Here is a 25,134-nt window from a genome sequence, read left to right on the forward strand (position 1 = left end):
GTTACATATTTTCTTTCAATGAACTTGTACTTGAAATAGAAGTAATTAGGCAAGTCAACTCCATGGCATTGTTTCTGCCTGAATTTGTCCTCCAGGTTCCGGCAACACAACAGTGTAATACTAATAAATCAAAAGTAAGTGTAAAAAAAGCAACAATCTTTTCATCATCTTTCATACAATGCTTGCCAAGGAAGTTCCCAACCATGCAAAAAAACTTACCTATAGCTGAAGTAGTAAGTTTAATTTGGACACAGTATGCAAATATTGTAGGTATAACAGAAAAGACTCATAGACAAAAAGAGAGGATAACAAACTGCTTTTGTTTTTAGTAAAGCTGTTAAAGACTGTAATCTATAGATGGCTCGTGTTAAAACAATATACAAGAGGGAGAACAGCAATTATTTTGCACTTTTGTGCAGCTCTGTAGTTGTACATAGATTTATTTCAAGGAAATTAATTGTGCCAAGTAGACATTACAGGCTGAATGCATCATTTTAAGTGGAAAACTGCTCTCTTCTTGACTGCCTTTTAATATTTTTTAAACAAGGAATTATTTCTTTAAAATTATTTTCATATAATTCTTATTAACAACAACAGTTCATTCAGGGCCACTTTCCTTCCTCCTAGAAGCAATTAGAAAACAGGGCTCCCACAGACAATGCTCAAGGATCAGTCTTCTCCCATATGACAGAATGTAAGGGCAAGAATACAGAGTTCTTCACAGCTCTCCTCCAGGCACAGGTTCTGGGCTCTCCTCCTGGTCAGCTACCTGAGGTCCCACTAGCAGCTTTTCTTCCCCCAGCACCTTCAATTAGGTAAGATTAGTCTGTCCACAGTGAGGAAGGTCCAGATAGTGGGGTTTACTGCAGTTTGTAGAATTATTCTTCTCCACACAGCTATTCTTTCTTTACATATCAGTGGGGAATTTCCATTCGTAATCAATTAATAAGTATCAAGTTGTCATCACTCTGTTGTCTGCAAAAGAAATATTTTAAGTTCCAACTCAGCAAGAAATACATTTACCCATAGAAAACCAAGTTCAATTTTGATCCTTCTGTTCTGCATGCTCTCACTTTAGCAAGCAACTACAGCACTTGCATTAGAACAACCAAGCAGAAACTGCTATAGTAGCAAGAGCTCTAGATTTTCACTTCATCTACCAGGCTTGTGCTCTCAGTTCTCTACAGTGTATTACAGTAAAACATTTATTACACTCAAGCAGACAAAAAACTCTTATCTTGCACAATGACTTGGATGTGAAACCTGAAGCTGTACTGGCTGGAGTTCTGGTAAGTTAGTTGACTTTCAAGTGTCCACAGCAACTGCTGGGATACCTGCCAACCATCACCTCACATGCTCCTTTTTAGCTATGAGGCTTCCTTCTGTCAGAATACACCAAAAGTATAAAGCTGCACTTCACAAAGCCTCAGTATGTAAAAGTAGCAGTATCCTACTGCTAAAATAGGATTTGTTACACCACTTTTGATCAAGTAAATGTTCACGTGCTATTCTTTCTCCCATTGCTTGGTTTCCTTACAAAGCACCCACAACCATTCTGTGCTCAAGCATGAATTCTCCTGAACTGCCTAGGACAGCAGTAAGATCTCTCCCCTCTCAATCAGGCATTCAGAGGTGTGTTAGGTTTCCTTAGAAACAGAATTCAAGGAATCTACTTCCAGAATAGCAAGCACAAGGTGAGATGTTCATTTCTTACCAACACCAGCTTAAAAAGCACCACTAAGACCTCCAAGGGCTTGAGTTTGGTGGCAATCAGACATATACAAGTGTTTCCAATATTGACAGATGGCATTGAACAAGTCTGTCTTACAGACACAGTCTAGTTTTGGGATTAAGTACTACTCCCTGGCTGAAACACTTACTCCTGCTTTCTCCTACTATCCCCAGCCTAGTTGAAAAGCTTTTTGGAAAAAGAATACTTGCAAAACCCTAAGCAGGAGAGACTTAGTTTGCTCCTGACTCCTTGGCAGTTCCATGTTTTACTCTGTAGCTCTCTCATCAATTTCCACCAGTTTCTACATGGTAGTTTTCATATCAACAGAATACTTAAAACATGCATTTAAGCTCAGAATTTCCACCCCTGCACCATCGACAGACTAGAGATCTAAAAATGGGCAAAACCCAAGAGAGAAACAGTGTCCAAATACTCCATGGGCAGAATTCTGGATGCTCCAGCATTTATGATACAGCACTTTGCAGTGAGAAGCTAACTTATGTACTTCTCAAAAACACATTGAAAACACCCTACTAACCTCCCACAGCAGCAGACAAGTGGCATGGAAGTCCTTTCTTTTCCATAACCAACACTGCCATGATCTTTCAGAAATTCATGGAGATCTGTTACTGGAAACCCATTTTGCTGGTATTTCTGGAAGAGAAGGCATTTTATTTGCAACACATGACAAGTTACTGCACATGAGGTGTTCTAAAGTTTCCTCTAGACTGTGACAGTCAAAGTCAATCTATTTGGTTCATTTGTTCAGTATTGCTGTATGCCAAAAAACCTAAAATCCCATCCTAGAAACACCACATATGTAGTTGGTGGAACAAAGCAAGCTAAGTGACATAAAATTGACATTGCTCACAGATTCCTTCACCTTTTGTTTGCTGTTTATAAGAGACCAAGCAACTGATCTCAGGTCATACTGGCATGTTTCTCCCTTGTTCACATCAGCTGCTGTACTCACTGCAAGTGCCCTGGGCTCATTTCTCCCTGGGATCCTCATTGTTGGATTTGAAGAGCCCTAATGTGGACTGCCATGCTTAAGAAATACTCTGCACAACACCAGTTCAGCACACTGAAACTGCTCTCCACTAGTCAACATGAAGTGCTCAGAGGGAAAGAGTAACAGTAAAACACCATTTTGCAGGGCTGACCATCCAATAAACTCAGAAACATAGACAGACAAGTTGTATTTTGAGATGCTTAGAGAGTGGAGAACTTGCTTGGTCTGGAAGGTGTGGTTCACGTCAGACCAGCCTTATTCTGCTAGCGTGTTTATCTGATACATTGCCTTCCCACTGGTTACTGCAGCTACCAGGAGCACAAAGGGGAGACAGCACAAGAAGAAAAGGTAACTATTGGAAACCTCATTTGCCTTTCAGTCAGTTTATACCGGAACTAGATGGCACAATTTTAACTTGAGTGAGAAGTATTGGGTCTTTTAGAAGATATTTCATTTTAGACACACATTTCCAAGCAGCCCATTAAGCAAGCCTGGACACCTAAATGAGTTTAGAGTTATATGCTTGGCCCTTGCCACACTCCTGCCAAGGGGATATTTTTTAAGAGGCCAGCAAACTCTTCTTGACCTCAGCTTCTGAGGCCATAAGAGGAAACATTCACTCCAAACAAACCTTATCCAGCTCTGTATAACTACACATAAAAACTGACTCTTTCCACTCACGCTTCCATTGGCTGTTACCCTTTCGAAACCAGGTGAAGCAGCAGAAAATACAAACAGGGACACACATTGAGGATTATTTTCCAAACCAATCATTGCTTAACCATTTGGATGACTACCCAGCCATCCTCCCAATTTCACCAGAGATTAAGCTGAAAGATGTTTGTAGTCTTACCAGTCATCATGCCTTATGCCAGATACTATGGTGTTGAGTGATTAACTAGTACCGAACTGGTTAGAAGTATAACAGAAAACAACTGTTTTACCTTTATGGTGTCATAGGAGTCAGTAATGAGTGCAATAAAGAGGCTGAGGATCATGTATATAAACAGACTGATGAAGGAGTACAGATACAACCGACTGAACATCCACACCAGCATGCTCTTCTGCTGGATTTGAGCAAATGTGGCAAACATATCATCACCGTTGACCAAAGAAAACAGACACTCAGCCACAGTGTTCAGATCTTCAAACTAGAAAGTGAGTAAAAATTATTACTAGAATATGAAGAGCAATCAGCTGGATTAAAGGGAAAGTGGAAAAAAAAACCCAACCAACCCAAGCAACACACAACCAAATCAATCTTTCTATAACAGAATTTTACTTATAGAAAGCAACCAATCCAGTCAATCAAATGCTACCACACTCTTTCTTATACATACAGGCCAAAACATACATGTCAGTAATAGAAGCATTTAGAAAATAATCAAGTGCTGAGCATTATATATCAACAGCAGAAATAAGATTATTTATTATCAAGAAATAAACTTCTGATGCTCAATGGCAAAATGGTCAATAACTGACCACCACAGAAAGTTTAAGTTACTGAATTTTAATCCATTTTAGACCCACAGGAAGATATCGTTCCATTTGCAGATAAAGTGATTTCACAGAATCTATACAGTAAATCAGTGGTATGCTGGAACAGAATCCACATCCTCTAGTTTCCCAGCTCTGCAGCATTACTGCAGTATGGGCAATTAATATTGTATTAAGCAGCTAGAGATAGCACATAGCCTTCAGAGTTCAAGTGGTCTAAATTAAATTTCTTGCAACAACATCGTCTGTCTGTCATTCAGAAAGCCCTCTCTGAGCTGTAGGTACAAGCTATAGCTGTACTGTGAAGCTACTGAAGCATACGCTGAACAAAAGTATGGTTTCGTTTCAAGGACATTATCTTAATTTCCTAACTCCACTTCCCCAAGCTGGAATATATCCCTGAGGGTAAATTCCATTCAGCCACCAGGTGAGCACCCTCTTGCTCTGCTCCCCACCCTCCCCAAATACTGGATTTGTTAACTATGCTTTATTGAACTATATGAATTAATGCACAATGTTTTAATGTGGCTATTAGCAATGAAGAAACATAAATACACCCACTTACACTGGGGTCCTAAACTGAAAACAAGATGTCAAGAAGCGTATATGCATACGGAGAACATACTGTTGCACAGGAACAGCAGGTCTGTTTTTACCTATGGCTTATAATTAATAATGTTGAAGCCATTATGAAACCCAGCAGTACATTATCGGGGAAGAAGGGAGACATTGGACAGGTAAATTCTGAGCAACCCACAGGTTTTGACACACTGGCACAGCAAGTGCCCTGCTAAAGACTGCTCACCTACAAGCTCCCGCACTGACATAACACAAAATGCGGGATTCCTACTCCCTCTCTGCTGCTGTAGTAGAGGAAGGAAGAGCAACATTGGTATTCCCATGGTTTTGAGCACAAGGATCTCTCTCCTGTGCACCTGCTCATCACGGAAGGTTCTTCCCATTTCTCATCCGGGATAACGGTCGCGGCTCGGGGCTCGTCCGGCCGTGCGCGGAGCCACACTGCCTCCCAGTGGGGTTTCGGGGAACTGACAGAAACGAGAACCCCTCAACTGCAGCTGCTTTCCTTCACATTGATCTGTGGCATTCAGCAAGAGGTACGATTTTCATAGAAAAGCGTATTATTGACCACATTTCCTTTTCCTCAGATAATTAATGTACTTGCTGCAAGGATGCTACAACAGTATTTATGCTGTGCCCATTATAATCGAGCCTCCAGTATGACAGAGGATCCCGCTGCAGCCAGCATCCCACAGAAGAATGTGCTGTCATCAATTCAAAACGTGCAGGCAGAATACCTACATTTCTCAGAGGACATTACATTAGAGGAATCCCAGCTCTAGGGGCATGAGAAGCTCAGGCAGGCACTGAAGCATGTGTCCCTGTTACAGTACATACAGGGTATCACTGAAGATCAGGAATGAGAAGTTATACATTTGTAACTCATTAATGGACATCTAGAATTTATCACAACAGGAATTTGCCATTTTTCGAGCTGTCATATACTGCATCCACCAAGAAAACACAAAACAAAACAAGCTTTACAGCTGTTTTGCTGGTGTTTTGGAATATACAAAGCCTTACTCCTGTACCTTTCAGACAAGGCAACATACCAGGCACACAGTCCAATTCAACCTTAAGAAAACCCCACAAACAAACCAGCAAACAAACCACAGCACAACAACAAACCCAAAGCAGCCAAACAAAAACCCCACAACACACCCACACACAGGAAGCAAATTAAACAAGACAAGCATTCATCCACTCCTTTACGAGTCAAGATTTAAGAGCTGGAGTTACATGGCACAGGAAAGATTTGGAAAAACAAAGTCAGAGTCAAGAAGGTCCCCAGAAATGTCAACAGTGAGCTAGTCAGTGCCTCTTCAACTCAATTGAACTGGGATTGCCAGAAGAGGGCGGAAGAGACATAGACCTACGTCCTCTAGCCTCCAGATAGACATTACCTAGATAGATCACCCATTCATCACAAACCCAGCCTTGTACTAGAGATTACACCGAGTTCAAGCACACAGTGAAAGCAAGAATACAGTTCTTTTGTTAAAAGGGCAGCAGGTACACGTGGAAGGAGAAACACTCCCATGTTCTTCACATTACAGCTTTTAAACACAAACATTAAGACCCATTTCTGTTGTTACAACTAGTAGCTATAGACACACGAATACCTACACATCATTAGACCAGGAAAGGAGTAACACTGCTGACATACCTTTTCATGATAAGGTCCCAAGACAATCCAACCACAGAAAGTGTAGCCAAGATAAATCATCCCAGCACAACAACAAAACCTGAGCACTTTGGGCAATGATGCCTGCATCGTTAAAATTAGCACCTACAAGTCAGGGTGGAGGAAAGGAGAAGGGAAGAAATCCACAAGTTAGAGACCTGAGTAAGTGACAAATATAAATACATGCTTTGATTGTTAAGTATTTGATTTCTGCCTTACATTGTAGGTTTGAAAATATCCCAGGTATCTGATGACTCCAACCCAGACAAACAGAGTTGACGTTCCAAGTAAAATGCTGCAGACATCATAACTTGTGAGATTCTGAGGGATCCAAACAGAGCAGGTGGTCAAGTTACAAAGCAGTAGGCATACCAGCTTGATAGCTATTTGAGTTCCACCAGTTCAAAGCTGGGCAGTCCAATATTGAAAGGATGTTGCTACATCGCAAAAATCAGACCAAAGTGAACTGCAGTTACTTACTGAGACCACTCAAATGTAACAGTGCTGCAAATGAAAGCACATCTGTGCTGATACTCGTCAAGTTTGATCAGGCAAAGTCTGGACGAATTGCAACCCTTGCTTTGGTTATAACACAGACTTTAAATTAGTTTGAATACCTCCCAGTTTTTGCTCATAAAAAGTTAATATACGCTATTGTTAATGAATGAGAGCTTGTTTGCCTATTTAGAAAAACACAAGCCATCATCTAAATGAAAAGTGAGCCTCAGGACTACAGCCCTTTCCATGCTACACACATTTACATCTCTGAGCAGGTTACCAGCTGCTCAGAGCCTGATCATCATTTGTACTACCAGCGAAGTTTATAACCAATTCTATTTGCATTTTACTTTACAAGGCTAGAGCTGGTTACGATAAGCACAAGGTATCTATCTAGATCAAGATTTCCTACCCCCATCCCCCACCTTGCCATATAGCTGGAGGTTGCCAAGTCCTTCCTGTTAGGGGCACTCTGGGCATCTGCCCTTTGAGCCTTAGTACACACTAAGCAGGAGCAGCACACTACCTACCCTGTTTTCCCCAGAATACAAGGTTTCGTGAACATGTGAATTATTGACATACAGCTCTACTGGAGGGAAAAAAGGGCAAGTAAACAAAAATCCCAAACCAAAATTCCCTTGCAAAGCTGCCAGCTGGACAGAACATACTGATTTCAGCAAGCCCAGACTAGGAGGTCAAGGACTAGCAGGTGCCACTGTCTGTGCCTGTAGTTTGTACAGGGCAGGAAAGCAAGCTGTAACAGTCATGCTTCTAACAAGCTGTCAGAGCTCTGTTTTATCCCAGGGAATGACTCTTGTTTCCCTGTGCAGTAAGTACTGCTACTTCTCTCAGAAACAACAACCTAAGTTGTTTTAGGTTTTTTTAAGTTGGTTGATTAGGAACTGTTCACCCACAGGTCCCACACCAGGGTGAGCACCATGGAAACAGGATGTTTAAATAGCTTACATGGTCTTACTGAAAGATTCTGGGAAGAGTGACTGAAACCAGTTATTAGTCCAGCTAGCGCTAAGAAATAACAACTAGCAAAAACAAACTAGATGACTAGTGACTGTGATAGCTCACTTTCACTTGTCCCCAACATCACATGTGTTTGTAACCAGCCTAATATTTTATCTGAAAAACTAACTCTCACCTTGGCTTTTATTTCCATTTTTAGGATTGACCCGATGATTGTCATCACATCACTGATAATTACCAGGACATACCATCCATTTATGAACTCCAGGCGATCAGCATGACAGACATGACGCTTATATTTCTCCAAGAAGAAGTTCACAAATCTCTATTGACAAGCATTTAGGTGTTAGTTACAGGTCATCTTAGATGAAAAACATGTACAGATGCCCAGTAGTGTATAGTGCTCAAGTTTGAGAGACCCCCTTTTCCTATAGTGTCTGCTGGAATAATAGCTTTAAAGTCATTCTCAACAGCAAGAGAAATAAATGGAGAAAAAAAAAAAAGATTTGTTTAGGCCAGTGACAACCAATTTCCACAGAACAGCTGACTTCATAACAAATCCCCACTAGCCTAACCACGGCTTGTTATCCCCTCTTCAGCCCTCTTTGCAAAAGTTTTTATCCACCTCCAATAGAACAAGACCACACAACTAAAGGAGTGGAAAAGACAATTAATAACTCAAAGAGAACTGTAAGGCAAGAGCTCTCACTTCCAATACAGCCAACAATATTACTTCCCACACCCAACACTGCCTGTCTGCTTTCACTTGCTCTTTTTGCTCATGAGTAAATGCTGATGGCCCTATTCCTGACACCAGTTTGCAGTTCAGTAAAGGCATTGTCATTCTCTTCACTTCTCTTGTTCAGTGTATCTTCTTTATAGCTTTTAAATGAGACAAGTATTTGTGCTTTCATATCCTACCTATCCTGAACTCTTTTTCCAACTCTCACAAGCCACATGCTTGCAAAGTTTGCATCAACTAGCAGTTATAAGCTGGCACATCTCAGGGACCAGCTTGTGTTTTTTCATTAGCATCTGGACCGGAAGAGCCAAGTCTGCTGATATGCAGCTGTGCAAGCAGCTTGAGATGAAGCTGGATAGGGCTAGTCTCAGCCTGCAAAGGAGGGTGAGTGCAGAAGAAGGTGCCAGCAGACTGATCAGGGGTTGCTGGGGGAGAAAGAAAAGAAGAAGTGAAAAATGGTGGTTCCAGCCCCAGAAAAACAAAAACCCAGCCAGAGTTAGACTATGTGCTACGCTTCACATTTTCTCCAGTTAGAGCTGGCTTGGAGGGATGTTCATTAAAGCATCAATTATGACAAAACCTCTATGGGAATTCTGCTCTGAAGCCAGGGAAGGAAGAATTCATGTTTTGAAGGTGCAGGATATGTTGGTTGCTTGGAGCACAAAGACTTGGAAGTCTTGTGTAAAATCCTAGACAACAACAACAAAAACAAGAAAAAAGAAAAAGCAGCACAAACCAAAAAACCTTACACCAGAAAACTACAAGTCTCCTTTTTTTTGGCCTTGAGAGATATAACAAAATTCTTCATATTACAACACTACACAAACAGCTAGCAATTGTTCACCACAGACATCTATACATCCTCTCTAGAGATAGGGATAACAGTAAGAGAGCAACATCCTGCAAGATATTTACTACTTTATGTTTCAAACTATATTACTTCACAAGACCAGCAGCAAAACACCACAGACAAAGCAAGCATGGAGATTATGAGCACTGAACTTACCTTTTGTAGTTTCATGGCAAGAACAATAGATCGTGTGCAGAGGATGAGAGAAGCAAAGCAACTTAAAATGACAAATCCATCAAAGGCTAGAATATACTGAGTGTTCTTCTGGAGAACTGTATAGTCAAGGAAAGGAAGTACAGTTAGTCTCCTCACATCCGAGCACAAATTGTTATGAGATGTCCCATATTTTGTATTTAAACACTCTCACCCCATAAATAGATAGGTTATAAGAAATATTCTTCCTGCAAGCATATTATAAGCACAGCTGATCAAAGAATTACATGAAAACAGAGACTGGGCTACAAGAATGAAAAGTATGTTCAAGTTCTTATCAATGCAGGTATCCCCTTTTTCCATTAAGTTTACCTGTCCATTTGTGCTCCAAGAGTGTTACAACTACACAGGGTAAAAGAAATGCAGATTTTGGCCTGTATCAACATCATTAAATTAAAAAGTAAATAATTAAGTAAAATCCTGCCTTGTTTCTCATTCCTTGACCTGCAATCACAAACTTGTTTGACTTTCTGTACTGTATTCTTTTCATCCACTGCTTTAGAAGCCCCATGTGAACTCAAGTCAGGTGTTTTCCTTTGCTTACTCATATCAGTTGTCTCTACCTTTTTCATCACATAGATTTTAACTAAAGAAAAACAAAGGGAAACACTTAATTGTTGCAGTAGCACTCCAGTTTACCACCTTTATTACAGAATTATGTATGCTCCCTCTGCTAATTAGAAGCAAAATAAACTAAATAACAGCTAGTTGAAAGACCACCGTAAGAAGTTATTGTATACAGATGCAAGGCAAAATACTTTGTGATTATTCAGAATGTACTATAAGATACCACTTTAGTATCAGTACAACATGGTATTATCATATAAAAGCTAGCTTTGCCCAGGCAAAAGGCAGACCATCTGACATATTTCTTAATCAAGATACTATACAGCACACTGATATATATAAAGCTACCACTCCACCACAGTCCTTTACAGCAAGTCAATGCATGGGAGAAGCAGTTGCACAATGTTCAGTCGCAGCTTCTATTCTTCTGAAGGGGCCTTCAAAGCACATTCCTTAGCTGTCAGACCAAGCCCTAACATTACAAATACAAGGCAGATGCCACCCTATGCTCATGCACATCATTAAACCTAACAGCAGTGGCACAAAAATAAAATCCTTACTTTCAGAAAAAGAATACCTCAATTATAGGGAAAAAAGGAAAGCTGTAGAAGGTTTAAGTTTGGAATTCACCATTGTTAATGCATTAAATTATCTGAGCAATCTCAGAGCAGCAGAACAATTAAAAACTGTAGAATACATACCCATCCTCCTTCCAGTTAGAGCTTGCTGCTAACACACACCAGTATAACAGAGATACCCATGTCATCTCACCTCAATACCCTCACAAAAAGGAATTATTTCCCAGCTGATGACTCGCACAAGAAAAGCTGTATTGTCTTAAGAGCTGGAGGCAGATGGATGAACAGGATAGGGAGTATCTCACTGGACAGACTTACAAAGCAGGGGAAGTGACAGGAGATGCATAACGCTGCTATCACGCAAACACACACGCACCATACTTACCAGAGCTAACTATGTGCCAGTCTTTGCATTCTTGAATATCAGTGTCACTATCAAAATAGACTTTGATTTTCCCACTGTGGGCTCTGTTATTGAAAGTTATCTGGAAACACAGAAGTGTATCAGAAACAAGACTAGTAAAATTTCCTTCCAGAAAACAAATCCTAAGTGCTTTGACATAGCATGTATTAATACTTGTTGGTCAGGTAAGCTTTGGGAAAGCTGTCAGCATAAATTGTGTGTAGACATAATTTGAGAACACATCGTGTATTGCATAAAAAGTAGTATTTTCAGAAGCCAAACTTCGAGTTTAATCTTTAGAAGAACAACAATTATTTATGTGTTTCCCAGGGTATGAAGTTACCAGCTGGAATATGTTATAAAACAATATTGTCCCATGGAAACACTATTTCAGCAGCCTTTGGGAAGTAGGGCTGGGGGCCAGGACATGCTCAACTGCTTCTCCCTTGCACTCTAGCTGGGAGGATGATACCTGTCCCTTAGCTTTAGCTCTTATATATCCAGTGTTGGAAGTGCAATACCCCGTATTCACTTACAGTGTTTTGAAATGCATAGCAGTCAGGCAATTCACGGGCATGGATGGTCTGTAGGGCAATGCCTTTCAGCTTGAAGGAGACTTCAACCTGTATAAGCCTGGATGTTTTAAAAAGTATATTAAATACAAAACAAACACATATATGCAAATTGCATGAGACAGAATCCACCATATTCATGTGAAAGGACAAGTTGAAATAAGGAAAATCTCCACCACCACTTTACCTGTAAAATTCAAAACTGAAGAAAGAGGAGTTCAGCTTCAGTTCAGCCTTCTTACCAGCTAGCTCCTGTGGCTTTAAAAAGATACATTCTGGAAAGTAAAGAGGAAAAGCTGTAATCTTAAAATCTTTGATAGAAAACAGAATAAAACTGAGCTAATCAGACTCAAGGGCAAGTCCTGATCACGCAGAGTGTTAGTTTTAAGCCAAGCCATCCATACAGAGGCCCAGGTAGTGGGCTCAGAAGCAGGCATATATACTAGTTTGTGAGCAGTTAGCAGCCAGGACTCAGCTCCAAGAGGCAGGAAGGACACCCAGCCACGGAGTGCTCAGAGTGATCAGCATCCAAAATTCCATATTTGAACCTACTTCTTGGAGAGGGGGAAACAACCAGAGACCTCCACAACCCACTAATGACAGGAGTTGAAAAGAGCTTCCTATAGTCTACACAGCTGTCATTTCTAGGCAGGTACAAAAAACCAAGGGAGAAATGGGGAAGAGGAGTGGTAATGTTCATGTGATTGCCATGCAAAAAGCTACTGGTTTTAAACTTCACTGATTTAGCATTAGAATATAAGTACTCCACAGCAAGACCTTTTTTAGTACAACAGTACCATACCTGTTTCAGTAGAAACATCTATGTTCAGTGAATCATTGGAAGGGAGCATTGTGCCTTTCTTGTACTGTTGTTTACAGATTTTTAAACCTGATCCTTCATGTTCATAACCAAGGGTCCCCAGGGATACGTTCTTTAATTGCCTGTACTGGTTTAAAAACAAAACAGAAGCATTAAGTTTGAGATAGTCATCTTTTTTACATTAAACAGTAGCTTGTAATCTTAAAGTTATATATATCAATACTGCTTTTTACATTAAAAAGCTAAAAAAAAAAAAAAAGCTTTACTTTCACATAAGGTCTGTAAATTGAGAGTGGATCTCACATGGGAAGCTAAGAAGGCTGCTGGCCACTAATTAGTAGTGATTGGCATGCTGGTGACAGTGACTGGGAGCCCAGTACCCACTGGGCTGACTGCAAATGCTTACCCACATGCCAGACAGCAAGCCAGCACACAGCTTTTAATGAGATGCCCGGCAGCAACTTCAATGGCATATTGCTACTAACCACACACACTCCAGGGATATCTGATGCATTCATCTCACGAAGGTGTTTTCACACCACTTGAAACTCTATTGCTTTATGTACAATCGAAGTCACAGTTCTTATCAAATCCACCCCCAGAGCAAAACCAAACCTGCTCCCTGTGCAGTGACAGGAGTGGGAAGCCACACGTTCACCATATAACCAGCAATCAAGGAACACACACAGAGCTTGGGCAGCCTCCAAGAGTAATTTAACCTGCCTGCTTTACACAAGCATAGAAGTGTCCTGGTTTCAGCTGGGATGGAGTTAACTTTTTTTTCTCCAGTAACTGGTGTAGTGCTGTGTTTTGGCTTTAGTCTGAGAATAATGCTGATAGCACACTGATGTTTCCGTTGCTGCTCAGTAGCACTTACCCTGATCAAAGACTTTTCACTCTCTCATGCTCTGCCAGTGAGGAGGGGCACAAGAAGCCAGGAGGAAGCAACCAGGACACCTGATACAAACTAGTCAAAGGGATATTCCATACCACACCACATCATGCCCTGTGTACAAACTGGGGAGAGTTACCTGGAAGGGGCCAACCACTGCGCAGGCTGGGCTGGGTATCGGTCAGCAGGTGGTGAGCAATTATACTGTGCATCATTTGTGTTTCCTGGGTTTTATTCCTCTTTTTTGGCTATCTCCCTTTTCATTACTATTACATCTGACTTTATTTCAACTACTAAACCACTCTTAACTCACAGGATTTACCTTTTCTTAGTTCTTTCCATCCCACCAGGGCTGGGGGAGTGAGCTAGAATCTGTATGGTACTTAGTTGCCAGCTGGGGTTAAACCATGACACAAAAACATGCCTATGAGAGTGTACTTTCTTTTTCCACTTACTCTAAATACAGCACAAGTCACCTTTTTCATATGCAAGATACAAATTAAAAACAAGGGCTAGAAATGGAAGTGAATAAAGTTACGCTAAGCCAAACATTAGCCACTCATGGATTAGCCCTGGGCACCACTGAGGAACTCCATTCAAGGCCAGTCCACTCACAACTTGCCTTCCAGATCCTCAGTGTCTGTTGGAAGCAAGATACATCCTCTGATCCCCGGGGTCACACCTTCGAGTCCTGCATAAGTGAGTCAACCCCCTGGGGCACAGCTCTCTCCACAGCTCTTGGCTCTCCAGCAGCTGAGGAGATCAATGACCAACTATGAAGGCAAGGCAGCTGCCTGCCAGCTCAGCTTAGCACCAGTTAATGTTGTTCAAGAGAAGCCAAACAGACCACAGCCCTTTCAGAAATAAGGCATAAACATCTAGTAATTCATTTGGGGTTTTACCATTAACTCACTTAGCAAAAGAGCTCAAGGCAACATACAGCATTGGTCTGCTCTGAAGGAAGCATTCAGTTTCCCAGAATGCCTGAAGTAAATAAACATGGGAAGTCAGACAAGGCTTCCCCATTCTTAAAACAACAACTGGTCAGCTAGTTTTTCTCCCTTAAACACGGATTTTGTTATCATGAATCATTCAGTGTCATCCTATTTCCTCCTTCCTATGGGTATTAAGACCGCTAGCTCACGTTGTGGGGTAAAAACCAGATTCCAGCAGTCATTAACCACCACACACTCCACATCCAAAAGGAACCGCAAGAGGAGCTCCCACACTTCCGCCCAAAGGGTTGCCTCAGTGCCCATTCAAGTCCTCACAGCTGAGCTTGCAACAAATTTAGCCTGGGAGAAAAGTACAGCCTCCAAACCCTGTTAAGAACTGAGTTATGATAATGTTCTTCACTTAAGAGTAAATTAAGGAAGCCGAGGCTGACTAAGGCAGGTCAAGTGAATGGAAACAGTCATTAGTCACAGCTCCGCATCCCTTTGAGGACATCTCTAGATCACTGCATCTAACAGCTGTTGCTCTGTCCACGTGCGCTTTCAGCCTCTGCCCTCCTGACAGTGGAACCCGTGGCTCTGGGTTAATCACATGTCACTTTCAAACAACACTATGAAACAGTAAGAGCAAAATCCCCATTGATACATTTCTAGGCAGCCCCAGACAGGGCAGAGAGCAGAACATCCAGGTCCCACAGACTCTACCAGGGGGCAGGTACAAGTGTAACAACTCCACATGGCTGCTTTGTAATAGAAACTTCCAAATTGGACCCACGAGAAGAGCAAGGAAAAGCTGCACACTCTTCAAAGTGGAAAAGAGTGTTTGGGGTTTTTTGTTGTTGGTTTCTTGTGGGGGAGAGGAAGGGGAGGTTTGTGCCCCCAAAGTGTGAAAATACCCAAGTGGTATATTACACAAAGCCTAAAATTCAGTTTTACAACTCCAGTTTTGCTGTGCACTATTACCATCTTCTGTAACATCATATCCTTCTGCTTGCCCTACAACCCCCCCACCAACCACGCAGTTCAAATTAAAACACCAAGGCATATGTCTTCCACCTGCCCATTCTCGAAAAAAGCCTTGCTTTTAGATTAGGAATCACCAGGCCTGGCTCTTCCCAGCAGGCATCCTTTGGAAACAGAACAGAACAAACCCCCAAAAAGCAACACCAGTCATTCACCTGGAGGCAGGCTCTATGAAGTCTTACAAATAACAAAAAGCTTTAGGAACTCCATACAACACTAAAGCACAGATTACACAAGTTTAATCTCCTTAAAGCATGTCTACATTTATACACATAGACATTTTATGAAGAGACCTTTTTCTGATGCCTGTATCACACATCGGCTCATTCTTGAGGATATAAAGCTATTATTTCTCTACTGTCTTCTATCTGCACTTCACCTCAGCCTTAGCGCCTACAAAAGAAGGAAAGGGAGACAAAGCAAGCAAGGAAGAAAAACAAGCACAGTTTATAGTAGAAATAGTGGCAATATTGAGAGTTCAAAGGAAGACTGAGGAAACTACATCAACACTCGTTTAACACACCAGCAGTAAGAGTCCTGGCCTTGTCCAGCACAGCAGAGACAGCACATGTGAGCTGCTAACGGCTCTGCTGTATCTTAGAGCCGATGGCAGAGGAGCAGCAAGCCCTCATGTGAGTGCCATGTTTAAGAAGGAGGTATAGCCTTCTCAGCTGTGAGTATCCTGTGGCTTCAGGACACCTGCTGGGCATAACTGAAGCAGCAAAACTGCTTTAAATCTAATGTCAGAGCTGATATCCTGAGGTCAGGGAAAATGAAAGGTGGCTTAAAGCCATTCTCCATTTATCCAGTGTGAATTGTTTCTGGGCTTATCATCATACCCAAACACAAGAGACATTTTACACACACACACCTCCCCTTTCAGCGCATGACTTCTGAACCTATTAATGTTCAATTAAATACAAAAGCTTTTATTAAATTTTCATCCTAGGTTTCCCCCTCCCCCCCACTTTCCTCCCATGATTGTAAAGGGACTGTTCTTTAAAATACCATCCCTAAAGGAGGGTGAGTGCCCCTACATTCCTGGAAGTACCATATTCCCCATTTTAAAGCCTCTGGCACTCACTACAAAGCTGCAATTCAGTGTAGCTGGAAGCACGAATTTTTTGAATACCATGCATAGGTATATTCAGCCTCATAGGTCTTCAAAGTAAGACCTAAGGAAAGGTTCCACTTCATGCAAGATGAGCAATTTTCTGACTTTCTGGATTTCAGTACTACCCAAGTAAGATTTTGGTTTAGCTTCATCTCCAAGAGATGAAAATGCAGATGTCACACATGAACTTCAGGACTCCCCACTGATCCATTGAAACACCAAAACTGAAATCCAAGAATGGAGACAGAAAACCAGAACCTTAGCAGAAGTTTATAGTTATAGCTTTGGCTTTATAAACACACCATAAACACACACACTTACCTGGTTAATAACATAAAAAATGCTATCATAAGCATCCTGTTGCGTATATATACTGCAGCTGTAGTCATCTTCATCAACTCCAGAATAGCCTTTCAGGAAGAGGTGTTTAAAAGCCACAGTGTTTTCTTCTTTGAACGAGACCACCAGCTGGTTACTCAAACCAAAAAAAATAAGCTGACAAGAAAAAAGAAAATACATCTGAATTTTGAACATTGGTCAAGAAGCAACATTTAGGAAATAGCTTGGAATTATAATAAACACAAGACAGAAAGGTGCCTGTAACCCTGCTGCAACAGGAGCAAAGGATCTGTTAACTAATGCTGTAAGAATATTAAAGGTTACCACAAGCAGGGTTATGAGAAACATAAAACCAGGTCTCCCACTGATTCCAAAACTTACAGTGCAGGAACTAACCAGGCAGAGAGATCGCTGCCACCCTTCTGGTTGGTCTAGGACGCATCTCTCACTGGAATGCACCAAAACTTTTGTTGAGGATGCAAATGGCAGAAGAGTTAACAGCACAACCTGCTATCCCAGAAATGCCCTTCTTTCCTATGGAACAGATTCCTGTACCTTCTTCCTACCTCTGGCATGGCACAGGATTAGAGCAAACCCATTTGGGACCCCACAGCAACAAAAAGCATCACCTGCCTGACCCAGGTGCTGGTTAACAAGGTTATAATGAGAAGCAGAAACAGATAACAATTACTACTCAGGATTTGTGCTACCCTACCATATGGAAGCTCCTATTCCCACCACCACCAAGGAGAACATAAATAGAGCCCAGGAGCTGAAAAATACTCAAGAGACAAGAGTTTATTCACAGGCATAGTAGCATGAGGATATCCCAAGCTAACTGTTCATCCTGGGTTAAGATGCTTACTAATAGCAAATGTGAAACTCTCATTAGTGCATGGAGTTTCCAAGCTCCAAAAGAAACTGGCAGAAGGGAAGAAGGCAAGAGTGAAAAACTGCAAGCAAGAGAACTGTGAACTTAGAAATCCCTCACAGCAGAGGCTCCACTAACAGCCAAATTCCTTCATCCAAAACAAAAACTGGAAAGCACACCTATTATTTTTACACCTTCATTGGAATACATCATCTTTCAATCCAGAAAGTAATTGCTTAGATCTGGGGCAAGCTAAAAGAACACATGCAGCAGGACCATTTGGTGCAAGGCTGGTTGTACAGCAAAGTCACAGCCAGGAAATGGAAATGTCAACTCTGCTGCGTATATGCAGTCTTCAGGCTAAAAACTGAATCTTCATGCTTTTAGCCATGTTTTAAATCAACTATTTGTATTTTCAGCTGACTACAAAACAAAAATGACCAACTGAATGGTACAAGTAGAGCTGCAGCACTCTAGCTACTATCTCTAAAAAAATTCTATAAATAAAATCAGGGATCTTCCAGCTGCAGTACAGAGAAATAAAACATACTCAGCAAGGTTTCCCTGAGGGACTGCAGCACAATGTTGGGATAAGATTTACTCCCAACACTGGGACAGAAGGCGTTTCTGCTTTCCAGTCAAGCAGATATCCCAGCTGCTAGGTTGTCTTTCAGAGTGAGGGCAAGACTCTTGAAGTAGAGAGATGCTTATTGAACCTGTCCTTCTGCTATTAGCTCACACTTGAGACATCCCTACAGAGCAGCAACACCTCTTCCTTCAGATACTATTTTCCTTCTTTTGTCTACTTACCTGCCTGGCATCTGAGCAAGACCCAGGTCTGACAAGAAAAATGTTAAGTGGTAACCCAGAAAAATCTTGCAGCCTTCAGAAGCCAAGCAGCAGAGCATTGCACCCCTTCTGCTCACAAAGCGTAGTGGGAGACTGGGAGAGCAGACAGAAAAAGCACACATTCAGCAACTTCCCCAGGAATTTAAGTCAGGACAGACTGAAAGTTTTGATCCTTTTCAGAGCCATGTGAAGCTGTATTTTGTCTCATTATTGACACATAAAGGTTACTGCCTGTCTTTGAATAGAAGGCAATAATCCACATCCAAGGTACAGTTGCCAGTAAACATGGGGCACCCTTTCCTCTTAGCCGACACTGTGTTCACACTGCCCACTCTAACTCATTCCCCTCCATGCACCTTAACATGCTCCCTGGTCTCAGCAGCTCAGTCCCTACAGGTCACAGCTGTGCCAGCACTAGTGTATATAACTTATTTTAGCTAGCCCTGCCTAGAGAGACCAACCACTGCATCCCACTCCTGCCTGCAGACAGAACCCTGTCAGGACTCTGGCACACAGACTCTCTGCTAAGTGAGGCCCAAGAGCCTGTCACATCTCCAGCAGGGAGATGAAAAGGAGGAGCAGGCAATAAAACCCAGCAACACCCAAGCTGGAGTTATGCTTCCTTCTAGCAGGCAAGTCAAACACAAACCTGTAACCCTGCAACTCAGCATGCTTTCAGGAGTTGTGTACTTGCTGTTCTTGCAAACACTCAAATGTCAGAGTCCTGCATTTCAAAGGTCCAGAAAAGTAATTTCTACTTATACATGCATCCCATTTTGCTTCCCTCAACCCCCAGTCACGATTTCTTAGCGGACTGTAAAATAACCAGCTACACTGTGATACCAGTGCAGTTTAAACACTCCCTTTTCTTTGCCTCTACCAGCTAGGTACCTGACTGTTTGAAATCATCATTTGAGGACAGAAGCAAGAGAAACATCTGATTCAGCCCAGTCATTCCCATCATCACTAGAGACCATAGCATTTTCATTGAACCATAGCATGTACATTGAACATGTACATTTCAAGTTACTGACTACATTTCAAGAAATACCACTCTTGAAACAGTCCAATGAAACTCTAGTCTATGAACGTAACAGGAAGCAGAACATACTGTGAAAGCAAGCCTGAACAGTGTTGGATTTAGTGGTTACCACTAAATAATTTGCATCATTTGCTTTAAAGTATCATCTTAAACCAGCAAAATACCTGGTCAAATACTGCCCCAAAATCTCCAGGAAGCTTTTGCAATTTAGTTTGTTATTCTTCCCCTTCAACACACCTTTCCTAGTATTTTTTTTCTCTCTGGATTGAAGCAGGAAGTTCAAGTCAGTAATAAGTATCCAGGGATGGCAAAGGCCCAGAACCACAGACCTCCTTCTCCTGCACATCATTGCTATGCTTTCCAAGAGTAAAAGCAAAGGAAGGATTACCTGTGTAGTAACCATAAGTATCTTCAAAATCTGCAAAGCCAGTTTCCATGGTATTTGACGTCTTGCTCTGTATTTTTCACATGGGTTCATGAAGTAGAACTTCAGATCCTCTTTCAAAGCGGTCTCTTTAAGATCTAAATCTGACTGAGCCATCATATTTCTGCCACAAACAATATGTTAATTAGAAACCAATAGAATGTTTAAGCAATTTCCTTGTACTGCAGTTTCACCTCAAATCACCACATGACATACGAGGTCTACAAGAGTTTTCTGTTTGTTTTGCAACAAAATGCAAGAACTATTTCCCTATATCACATCATTGCAAAAAAAAAAAAAAAAAAAAAAAATCATTCAGTTGCATTATGTCATCAAAACACAACATCGACACAACTATTTCTCAGGAAACAGGTATTAAGCATAAGGATCTGTAATAGTAACAGCAAGTATACATTTAGCTCTTTCTTAAAACCAAATGTTTGAAATGGAGGCCACTGTTAACACACTTCTCTGAATAACCCACATTCTACCACCAGAAAAAGGTTTCTTAAAGACTAAACAAGCAGAGCAGGCTTCATAGCACGCTTCTGTTATGAACAGGCAGCTTTAAGGGCTAAACTCATAGGCATTCATTTATTTAAATATCTGGGCATGTAAAAAAAGAAAAAAAAACAGAGGACCAAGCACAGAGCACTGCTGTTGTAGGAGTCTTAAATCACACTGAGTTTCTCCCTCTCTGCTGAAGGGGACATTGTAAACTTTCCCCTTTTCCTGGTCTTTTTAACCCTGTTTTCCAGTACAGTAGTTGCCAGAATTTTCCTACTTCACACAAAGATCAGAACCAAACTCACAATTTTTCTCCTCCATATGCTAAGACAGAGCAATCATATCTGAAGCCAATTACCAGTTAGTAACATATCATACCTGAAGCTGGTATCAGAAACCGATTATCAGTTCCATTTACCATACAGAAAATTACCCCCCACATTCTGTATTTTATAAAGGGTAACGTTTTCTCTTGAGGGCAAAACCAAAAGCATGGTTTCCAAGTTTTCAGATGCATTCTTACTTCTTTCATGCTCCCTTGTCTGAAGTGTACAGATATTTAAGCCCAAACTGTAGACCACAAAGTACATTTAATTTGCTAGAGCCAGCTGTCTCACAAGAAGAGAAATGAGTTAAAATACTGTTATGTTTCCTCATAAGAGGAAGTGAAATAACCCCAAAAATCTATTTTAACATTAGAAGCTCAAAGATTCTCTCTATTGCACAGCCTTAAATCAATCATTCATGAAGATGATGGGAAGCAAGCTGATTCTGGTTTTGAGACAAGAAAAACACAGCAAAGTTTGCAAGAAAAAAAAACCATGGTACACTCCCATTTAGATTTATAACAAAACCATACTAGAGTTGTTCTAATAATGTTTAAGACATAAAAAATTAAATTTAAACACATCTGACAGAAAACAATATGATAATTATAGACACAAGTATTCTCTAGGGAAACAGGTACATATGTTCTTCAGTCCTGCACTGACACCCAAAGACACTGCTGCTCCTGTAACAGCTTCTCTTGAACAGGCAGAAGCATTTGTGTGAGTATACAGCGAACAAGATCTAACCCAGAGTAAAACTCATAGCAGTAGGTGAGGAAGAAAGGAGAAACAGAGCAGGTTTAAGCTGGATCTGGTCAAGACTTAAAGCACAAAGGTATGACATAAGAACCTCTCCAAGATCTCAGCAAAATCCTCCCCTAAGCTTTCAGTAAGAGTATCAGGAGTGAGAGATCTTGAAAATCCAACAGCAAACTTTATAACAAACACCATTTCCTTTGATAATCACATACATGCCACAGAAGGCATGGTGGTTTTTTCCAAAGCTGTCTTTCAAGCCCTTACTGTTCTAAAAATGTGATGTTTACTAATAAAAACACTTTCACATTTACACAACTCTCACTTAACTCCACTGGCTAGGGATTATTTCCACTGATGCCTTTAGCTTGCTTTATTAGTTAACTGTAGAAACTGTGAGTAGGAAATTCAGCCAAGGAAAGCAACATACTTTTCCGGTGTAAGAGGAAGCCACGAGATTCAAGCCTGTATTGCTGTTGGGCTTTGCCTGCCAACATAGAACAGGCATTCTCTGGTTTAGTATTTAAGAAATAATTAATTTGTCAATAGGTGAAATATGGCAATTGTTTTATAATATATTTGTTACTAGGACAGATTCAAAGTAACAGCCAAATAAACTGTATTAACTCTACAGAACTAGAACCTTCAGCTGAAGCACGAAAAAGCTCTGATTAACAATGACTTACCACATTTAAAACAAACCATCTAGTTCTTACCAAATGTTTATTGGCCGAATAATCCACACAAAACACCCAGCTCAAGGCAGAGTAATGGATCAACTCCATTCAGACACAGTAACTAACAGCTTTGAGTAGGTTTCCATAGTATGTTTTGTAAAGCACTGATACAAGCAAGTTTTGTGAATGACTACTAACTCTACTAGGCATGTTTACATGTATATCTAACTGTCATCAGTATCATGTGTCACAAATAATAATTGTTCAATTCTAAAAGTTGCATTACTGTAGCTACCACTGCAATGCTGTATCTGGCAGGTCAGTGTGTTATTTGGATAAGGTTTTGTAGTGAGGCATTTAAAGCTCAGTATTCTGATCTAGAAAGAGATTTCAGCAGTAATGACTACAGTGTATAGTCACCTGCTTATGAAATACACTTTCAATACATAGCTCTTCACCTAGCAGAAAAAGCACCATTCAATCAAGTGCCTAAAATGTTTTAAAAACGTGGATCTGAACTTTGTAACAAGTAATTCACTACAGGAGCAACACCAACAGCATCCATCGCAGCTCCAGATCCAGAACATTTATAGAATTCCAGAATGGTTTGGGTTGGAAAGGGCCTTAAAGCTCATCCAGTTCCAACCCCCTGCCATGGGCAGGGACACCTTCCACTAGACCAGGTTGCTCCAAGCCCTGTCCAACCTGGCCTTGAGCACTGCCAGGGATGGGGCAGCCACAGCTTCTCTGGGCAACCTGTGCCAGGGCCTCACCACCCTCACAGGGAAGAATTTCTTCCCAATATCTAATCTAAATTTCCCCTCTGTCAGTTTAAAGCCATTCCCCCTTGCCCTATTCCTACATGCCCTTGTAACAAGTCTGCTTAAGTTCTACGACAGGTATTCACAAAATTGGTAGGGTGGGAAGAGAAAAAAAGCGAAGAATAAATCAGAGTCCTACATGCCAGACTGAGCAACCCCAGCCTCACCTCCATGTTCTTTTACAAAGTTCACAGCTCGTTCGGAGGAGGGCATCGCCTAGCACTCCTCAGGAAGGTGAACACTAAGAAACTGGGAGAAAACCCACTCCTTTTACAGGGCTGCCGCAGGAGCGGCACCAACAGCCTCCGCTATCAAAGGCAGCAGCTGGAGCAAGGGGCACACGCCGAACACTCAGCAGCTCCCCGCCGCGACAGCAGGAGCCACATCGCTATACGCGGGAAGCTCTGCGGCTGCCGAACGGCCGGGCAGCGCGGACCCCAAGCGACCAGGCGGGTCGGACCTACCTTGTGCCGCAACCTGAAGACAGGGCTCCAGAGTAACCCCTCCGCCTGCACGCTGCTCACTGGGTGCCTGAACTCTACGGGGCGCGGTAGCAGGCTGGCGCGCCCCCCCAGCGGCCACCCCATGCCGCCATGCCCCAGGGCAGCGGGACGCGCCCGTTATCGCGGCCCCACACGGCCGCTGTGCCCCGGGGCGCTCTGCCCCTACTGCAGCCGAAGGAACGCCCTGAGCCCCGCTCTGCCGCGCCGTGCGGGATGACCCGAGCGCCCAGCACCGCCCCCAGCCCCGTCCCGTCCCGTCCCGCTCACCCGCTGGCGGCGCGCCGCCCGCCGGGCAGGTACTTGAGGGAGATCTCCATGGGGCCGCAGGGCTCGGCTGCTGCCCAGGCGGGGCTCCCAGCAACCCTCAGCGGCCAGGGGAGAGCCAGCGCCACGACAGAAGCGGACTGGGCCGAACGACCCGATCTCGCCAGCAAGCCCCACGGCCTGCCCCGCCGACAGCGCTGGCTTTATGGGGCCCGGGCGGAGGAGGGCGCCCGCTGCACACGTGCGTGCCCGCCCGGCTGCGGCAGGTGGAGCTGCCGCGGCTCTGCCCTCGGCTGAGGGATCAGCGGTGAGACGTTTACTATGGGATACAACGTGCGGGGCATATTGTCAGGTCAGGTTAGGTTAGCTACTGCAGAGCAAGTCGTTCTGCAGCCGAAAAGGTGCTTTGTTCTGCAGAGGATGTGGTTTAAAGTGGTTACTGCAAACCAGGATGTTTAAAAAAAAAAAAACCTGGGGTGTTCTGGGACTCTTTTCAGTGGTGCCCAACAACGGCACAGGACAAGGAGCAACGGCCATAAACTAAAACACAAGAAGTTTCACCTCCACTTGAGGAAGAACTTTATGTTGAGGGTGGCAGAGCACTGGAACAGGCTGCCCAGGGACACTGTGCAGTCTCCCTCTCTGGAGACATTCAAAACCTGCCTGGACGTGTTTCTGTGTAACCTGCCTTGGCAGACTAGATGATCTCCAGAGGTCCCTTCCAGCCCTAACAATTCTGTGATTCTGTGTGAAAACAGAACACAGACTCACAAGAGGCTTCATCAGAGCAACTGTGAGTTCTGGCTGCCCATGCGGTGGGGATGGGCAGCGTGCGGCTCTTAAGTTCTCAGATGATGCTGTGTTTGGTTACAGTCACACTGTTTAAGGGAGAAGCAGGAGCAAAAGCCCAGACAAACATCTGTATGCGGTTATTCAAAGCTGCAAGAGCATTACAGCAGCTATTGCATGGGAGGGTTTTTTTAAGGCTTCCACTGAAGGTGGAATCTTCAGGCAAGATGATGGTCCCGACATACGCAGTCACAGG

At 42.4% G+C, this 25,134-nt stretch overlaps 1 protein-coding gene across 2 annotated transcripts; it reads right to left on the reverse strand.

Moving 5' to 3' along the window:
• Nucleotides 1-229: 229 nt before the first annotated feature.
• MCOLN2 (mucolipin TRP cation channel 2) lies at nt 230-24,164 on the reverse strand. 2 transcript variants are annotated; one of them, XM_080623858.1, is made up of 14 exons: nt 24,093-24,164; nt 20,197-20,356; nt 17,029-17,202; nt 12,708-12,852; nt 12,093-12,180; nt 11,870-11,966; nt 11,316-11,415; nt 9,729-9,844; nt 8,156-8,305; nt 6,724-6,825; nt 6,487-6,609; nt 3,689-3,895; nt 2,271-2,386; nt 230-975 (listed from the first exon to the last, which is right to left on the reverse strand). In XM_080623858.1, the coding sequence occupies exons 1-14, from the start codon at nt 24,140-24,142 to the stop codon at nt 939-941; spliced, it is 1,665 nt and encodes a 554-aa protein (XP_080479984.1). In that variant the 5' UTR covers nt 24,143-24,164; the 3' UTR covers nt 230-938. The 2 variants fall into 2 exon arrangements, with proteins under 2 accessions (XP_080479984.1, XP_080479985.1); XM_080623859.1 differs by lacking the exon at nt 24,093-24,164 and adding an exon at nt 23,787-23,856.
• Nucleotides 24,165-25,134: the final 970 nt, after the last annotated feature.

Source organism: Psittacula echo (genome assembly GCF_963264785.1).
Source record: "Psittacula echo genome assembly, chromosome: 7".
Classification (NCBI taxonomy): domain Eukaryota; kingdom Metazoa; phylum Chordata; class Aves; order Psittaciformes; family Psittacidae; genus Psittacula; species Psittacula echo.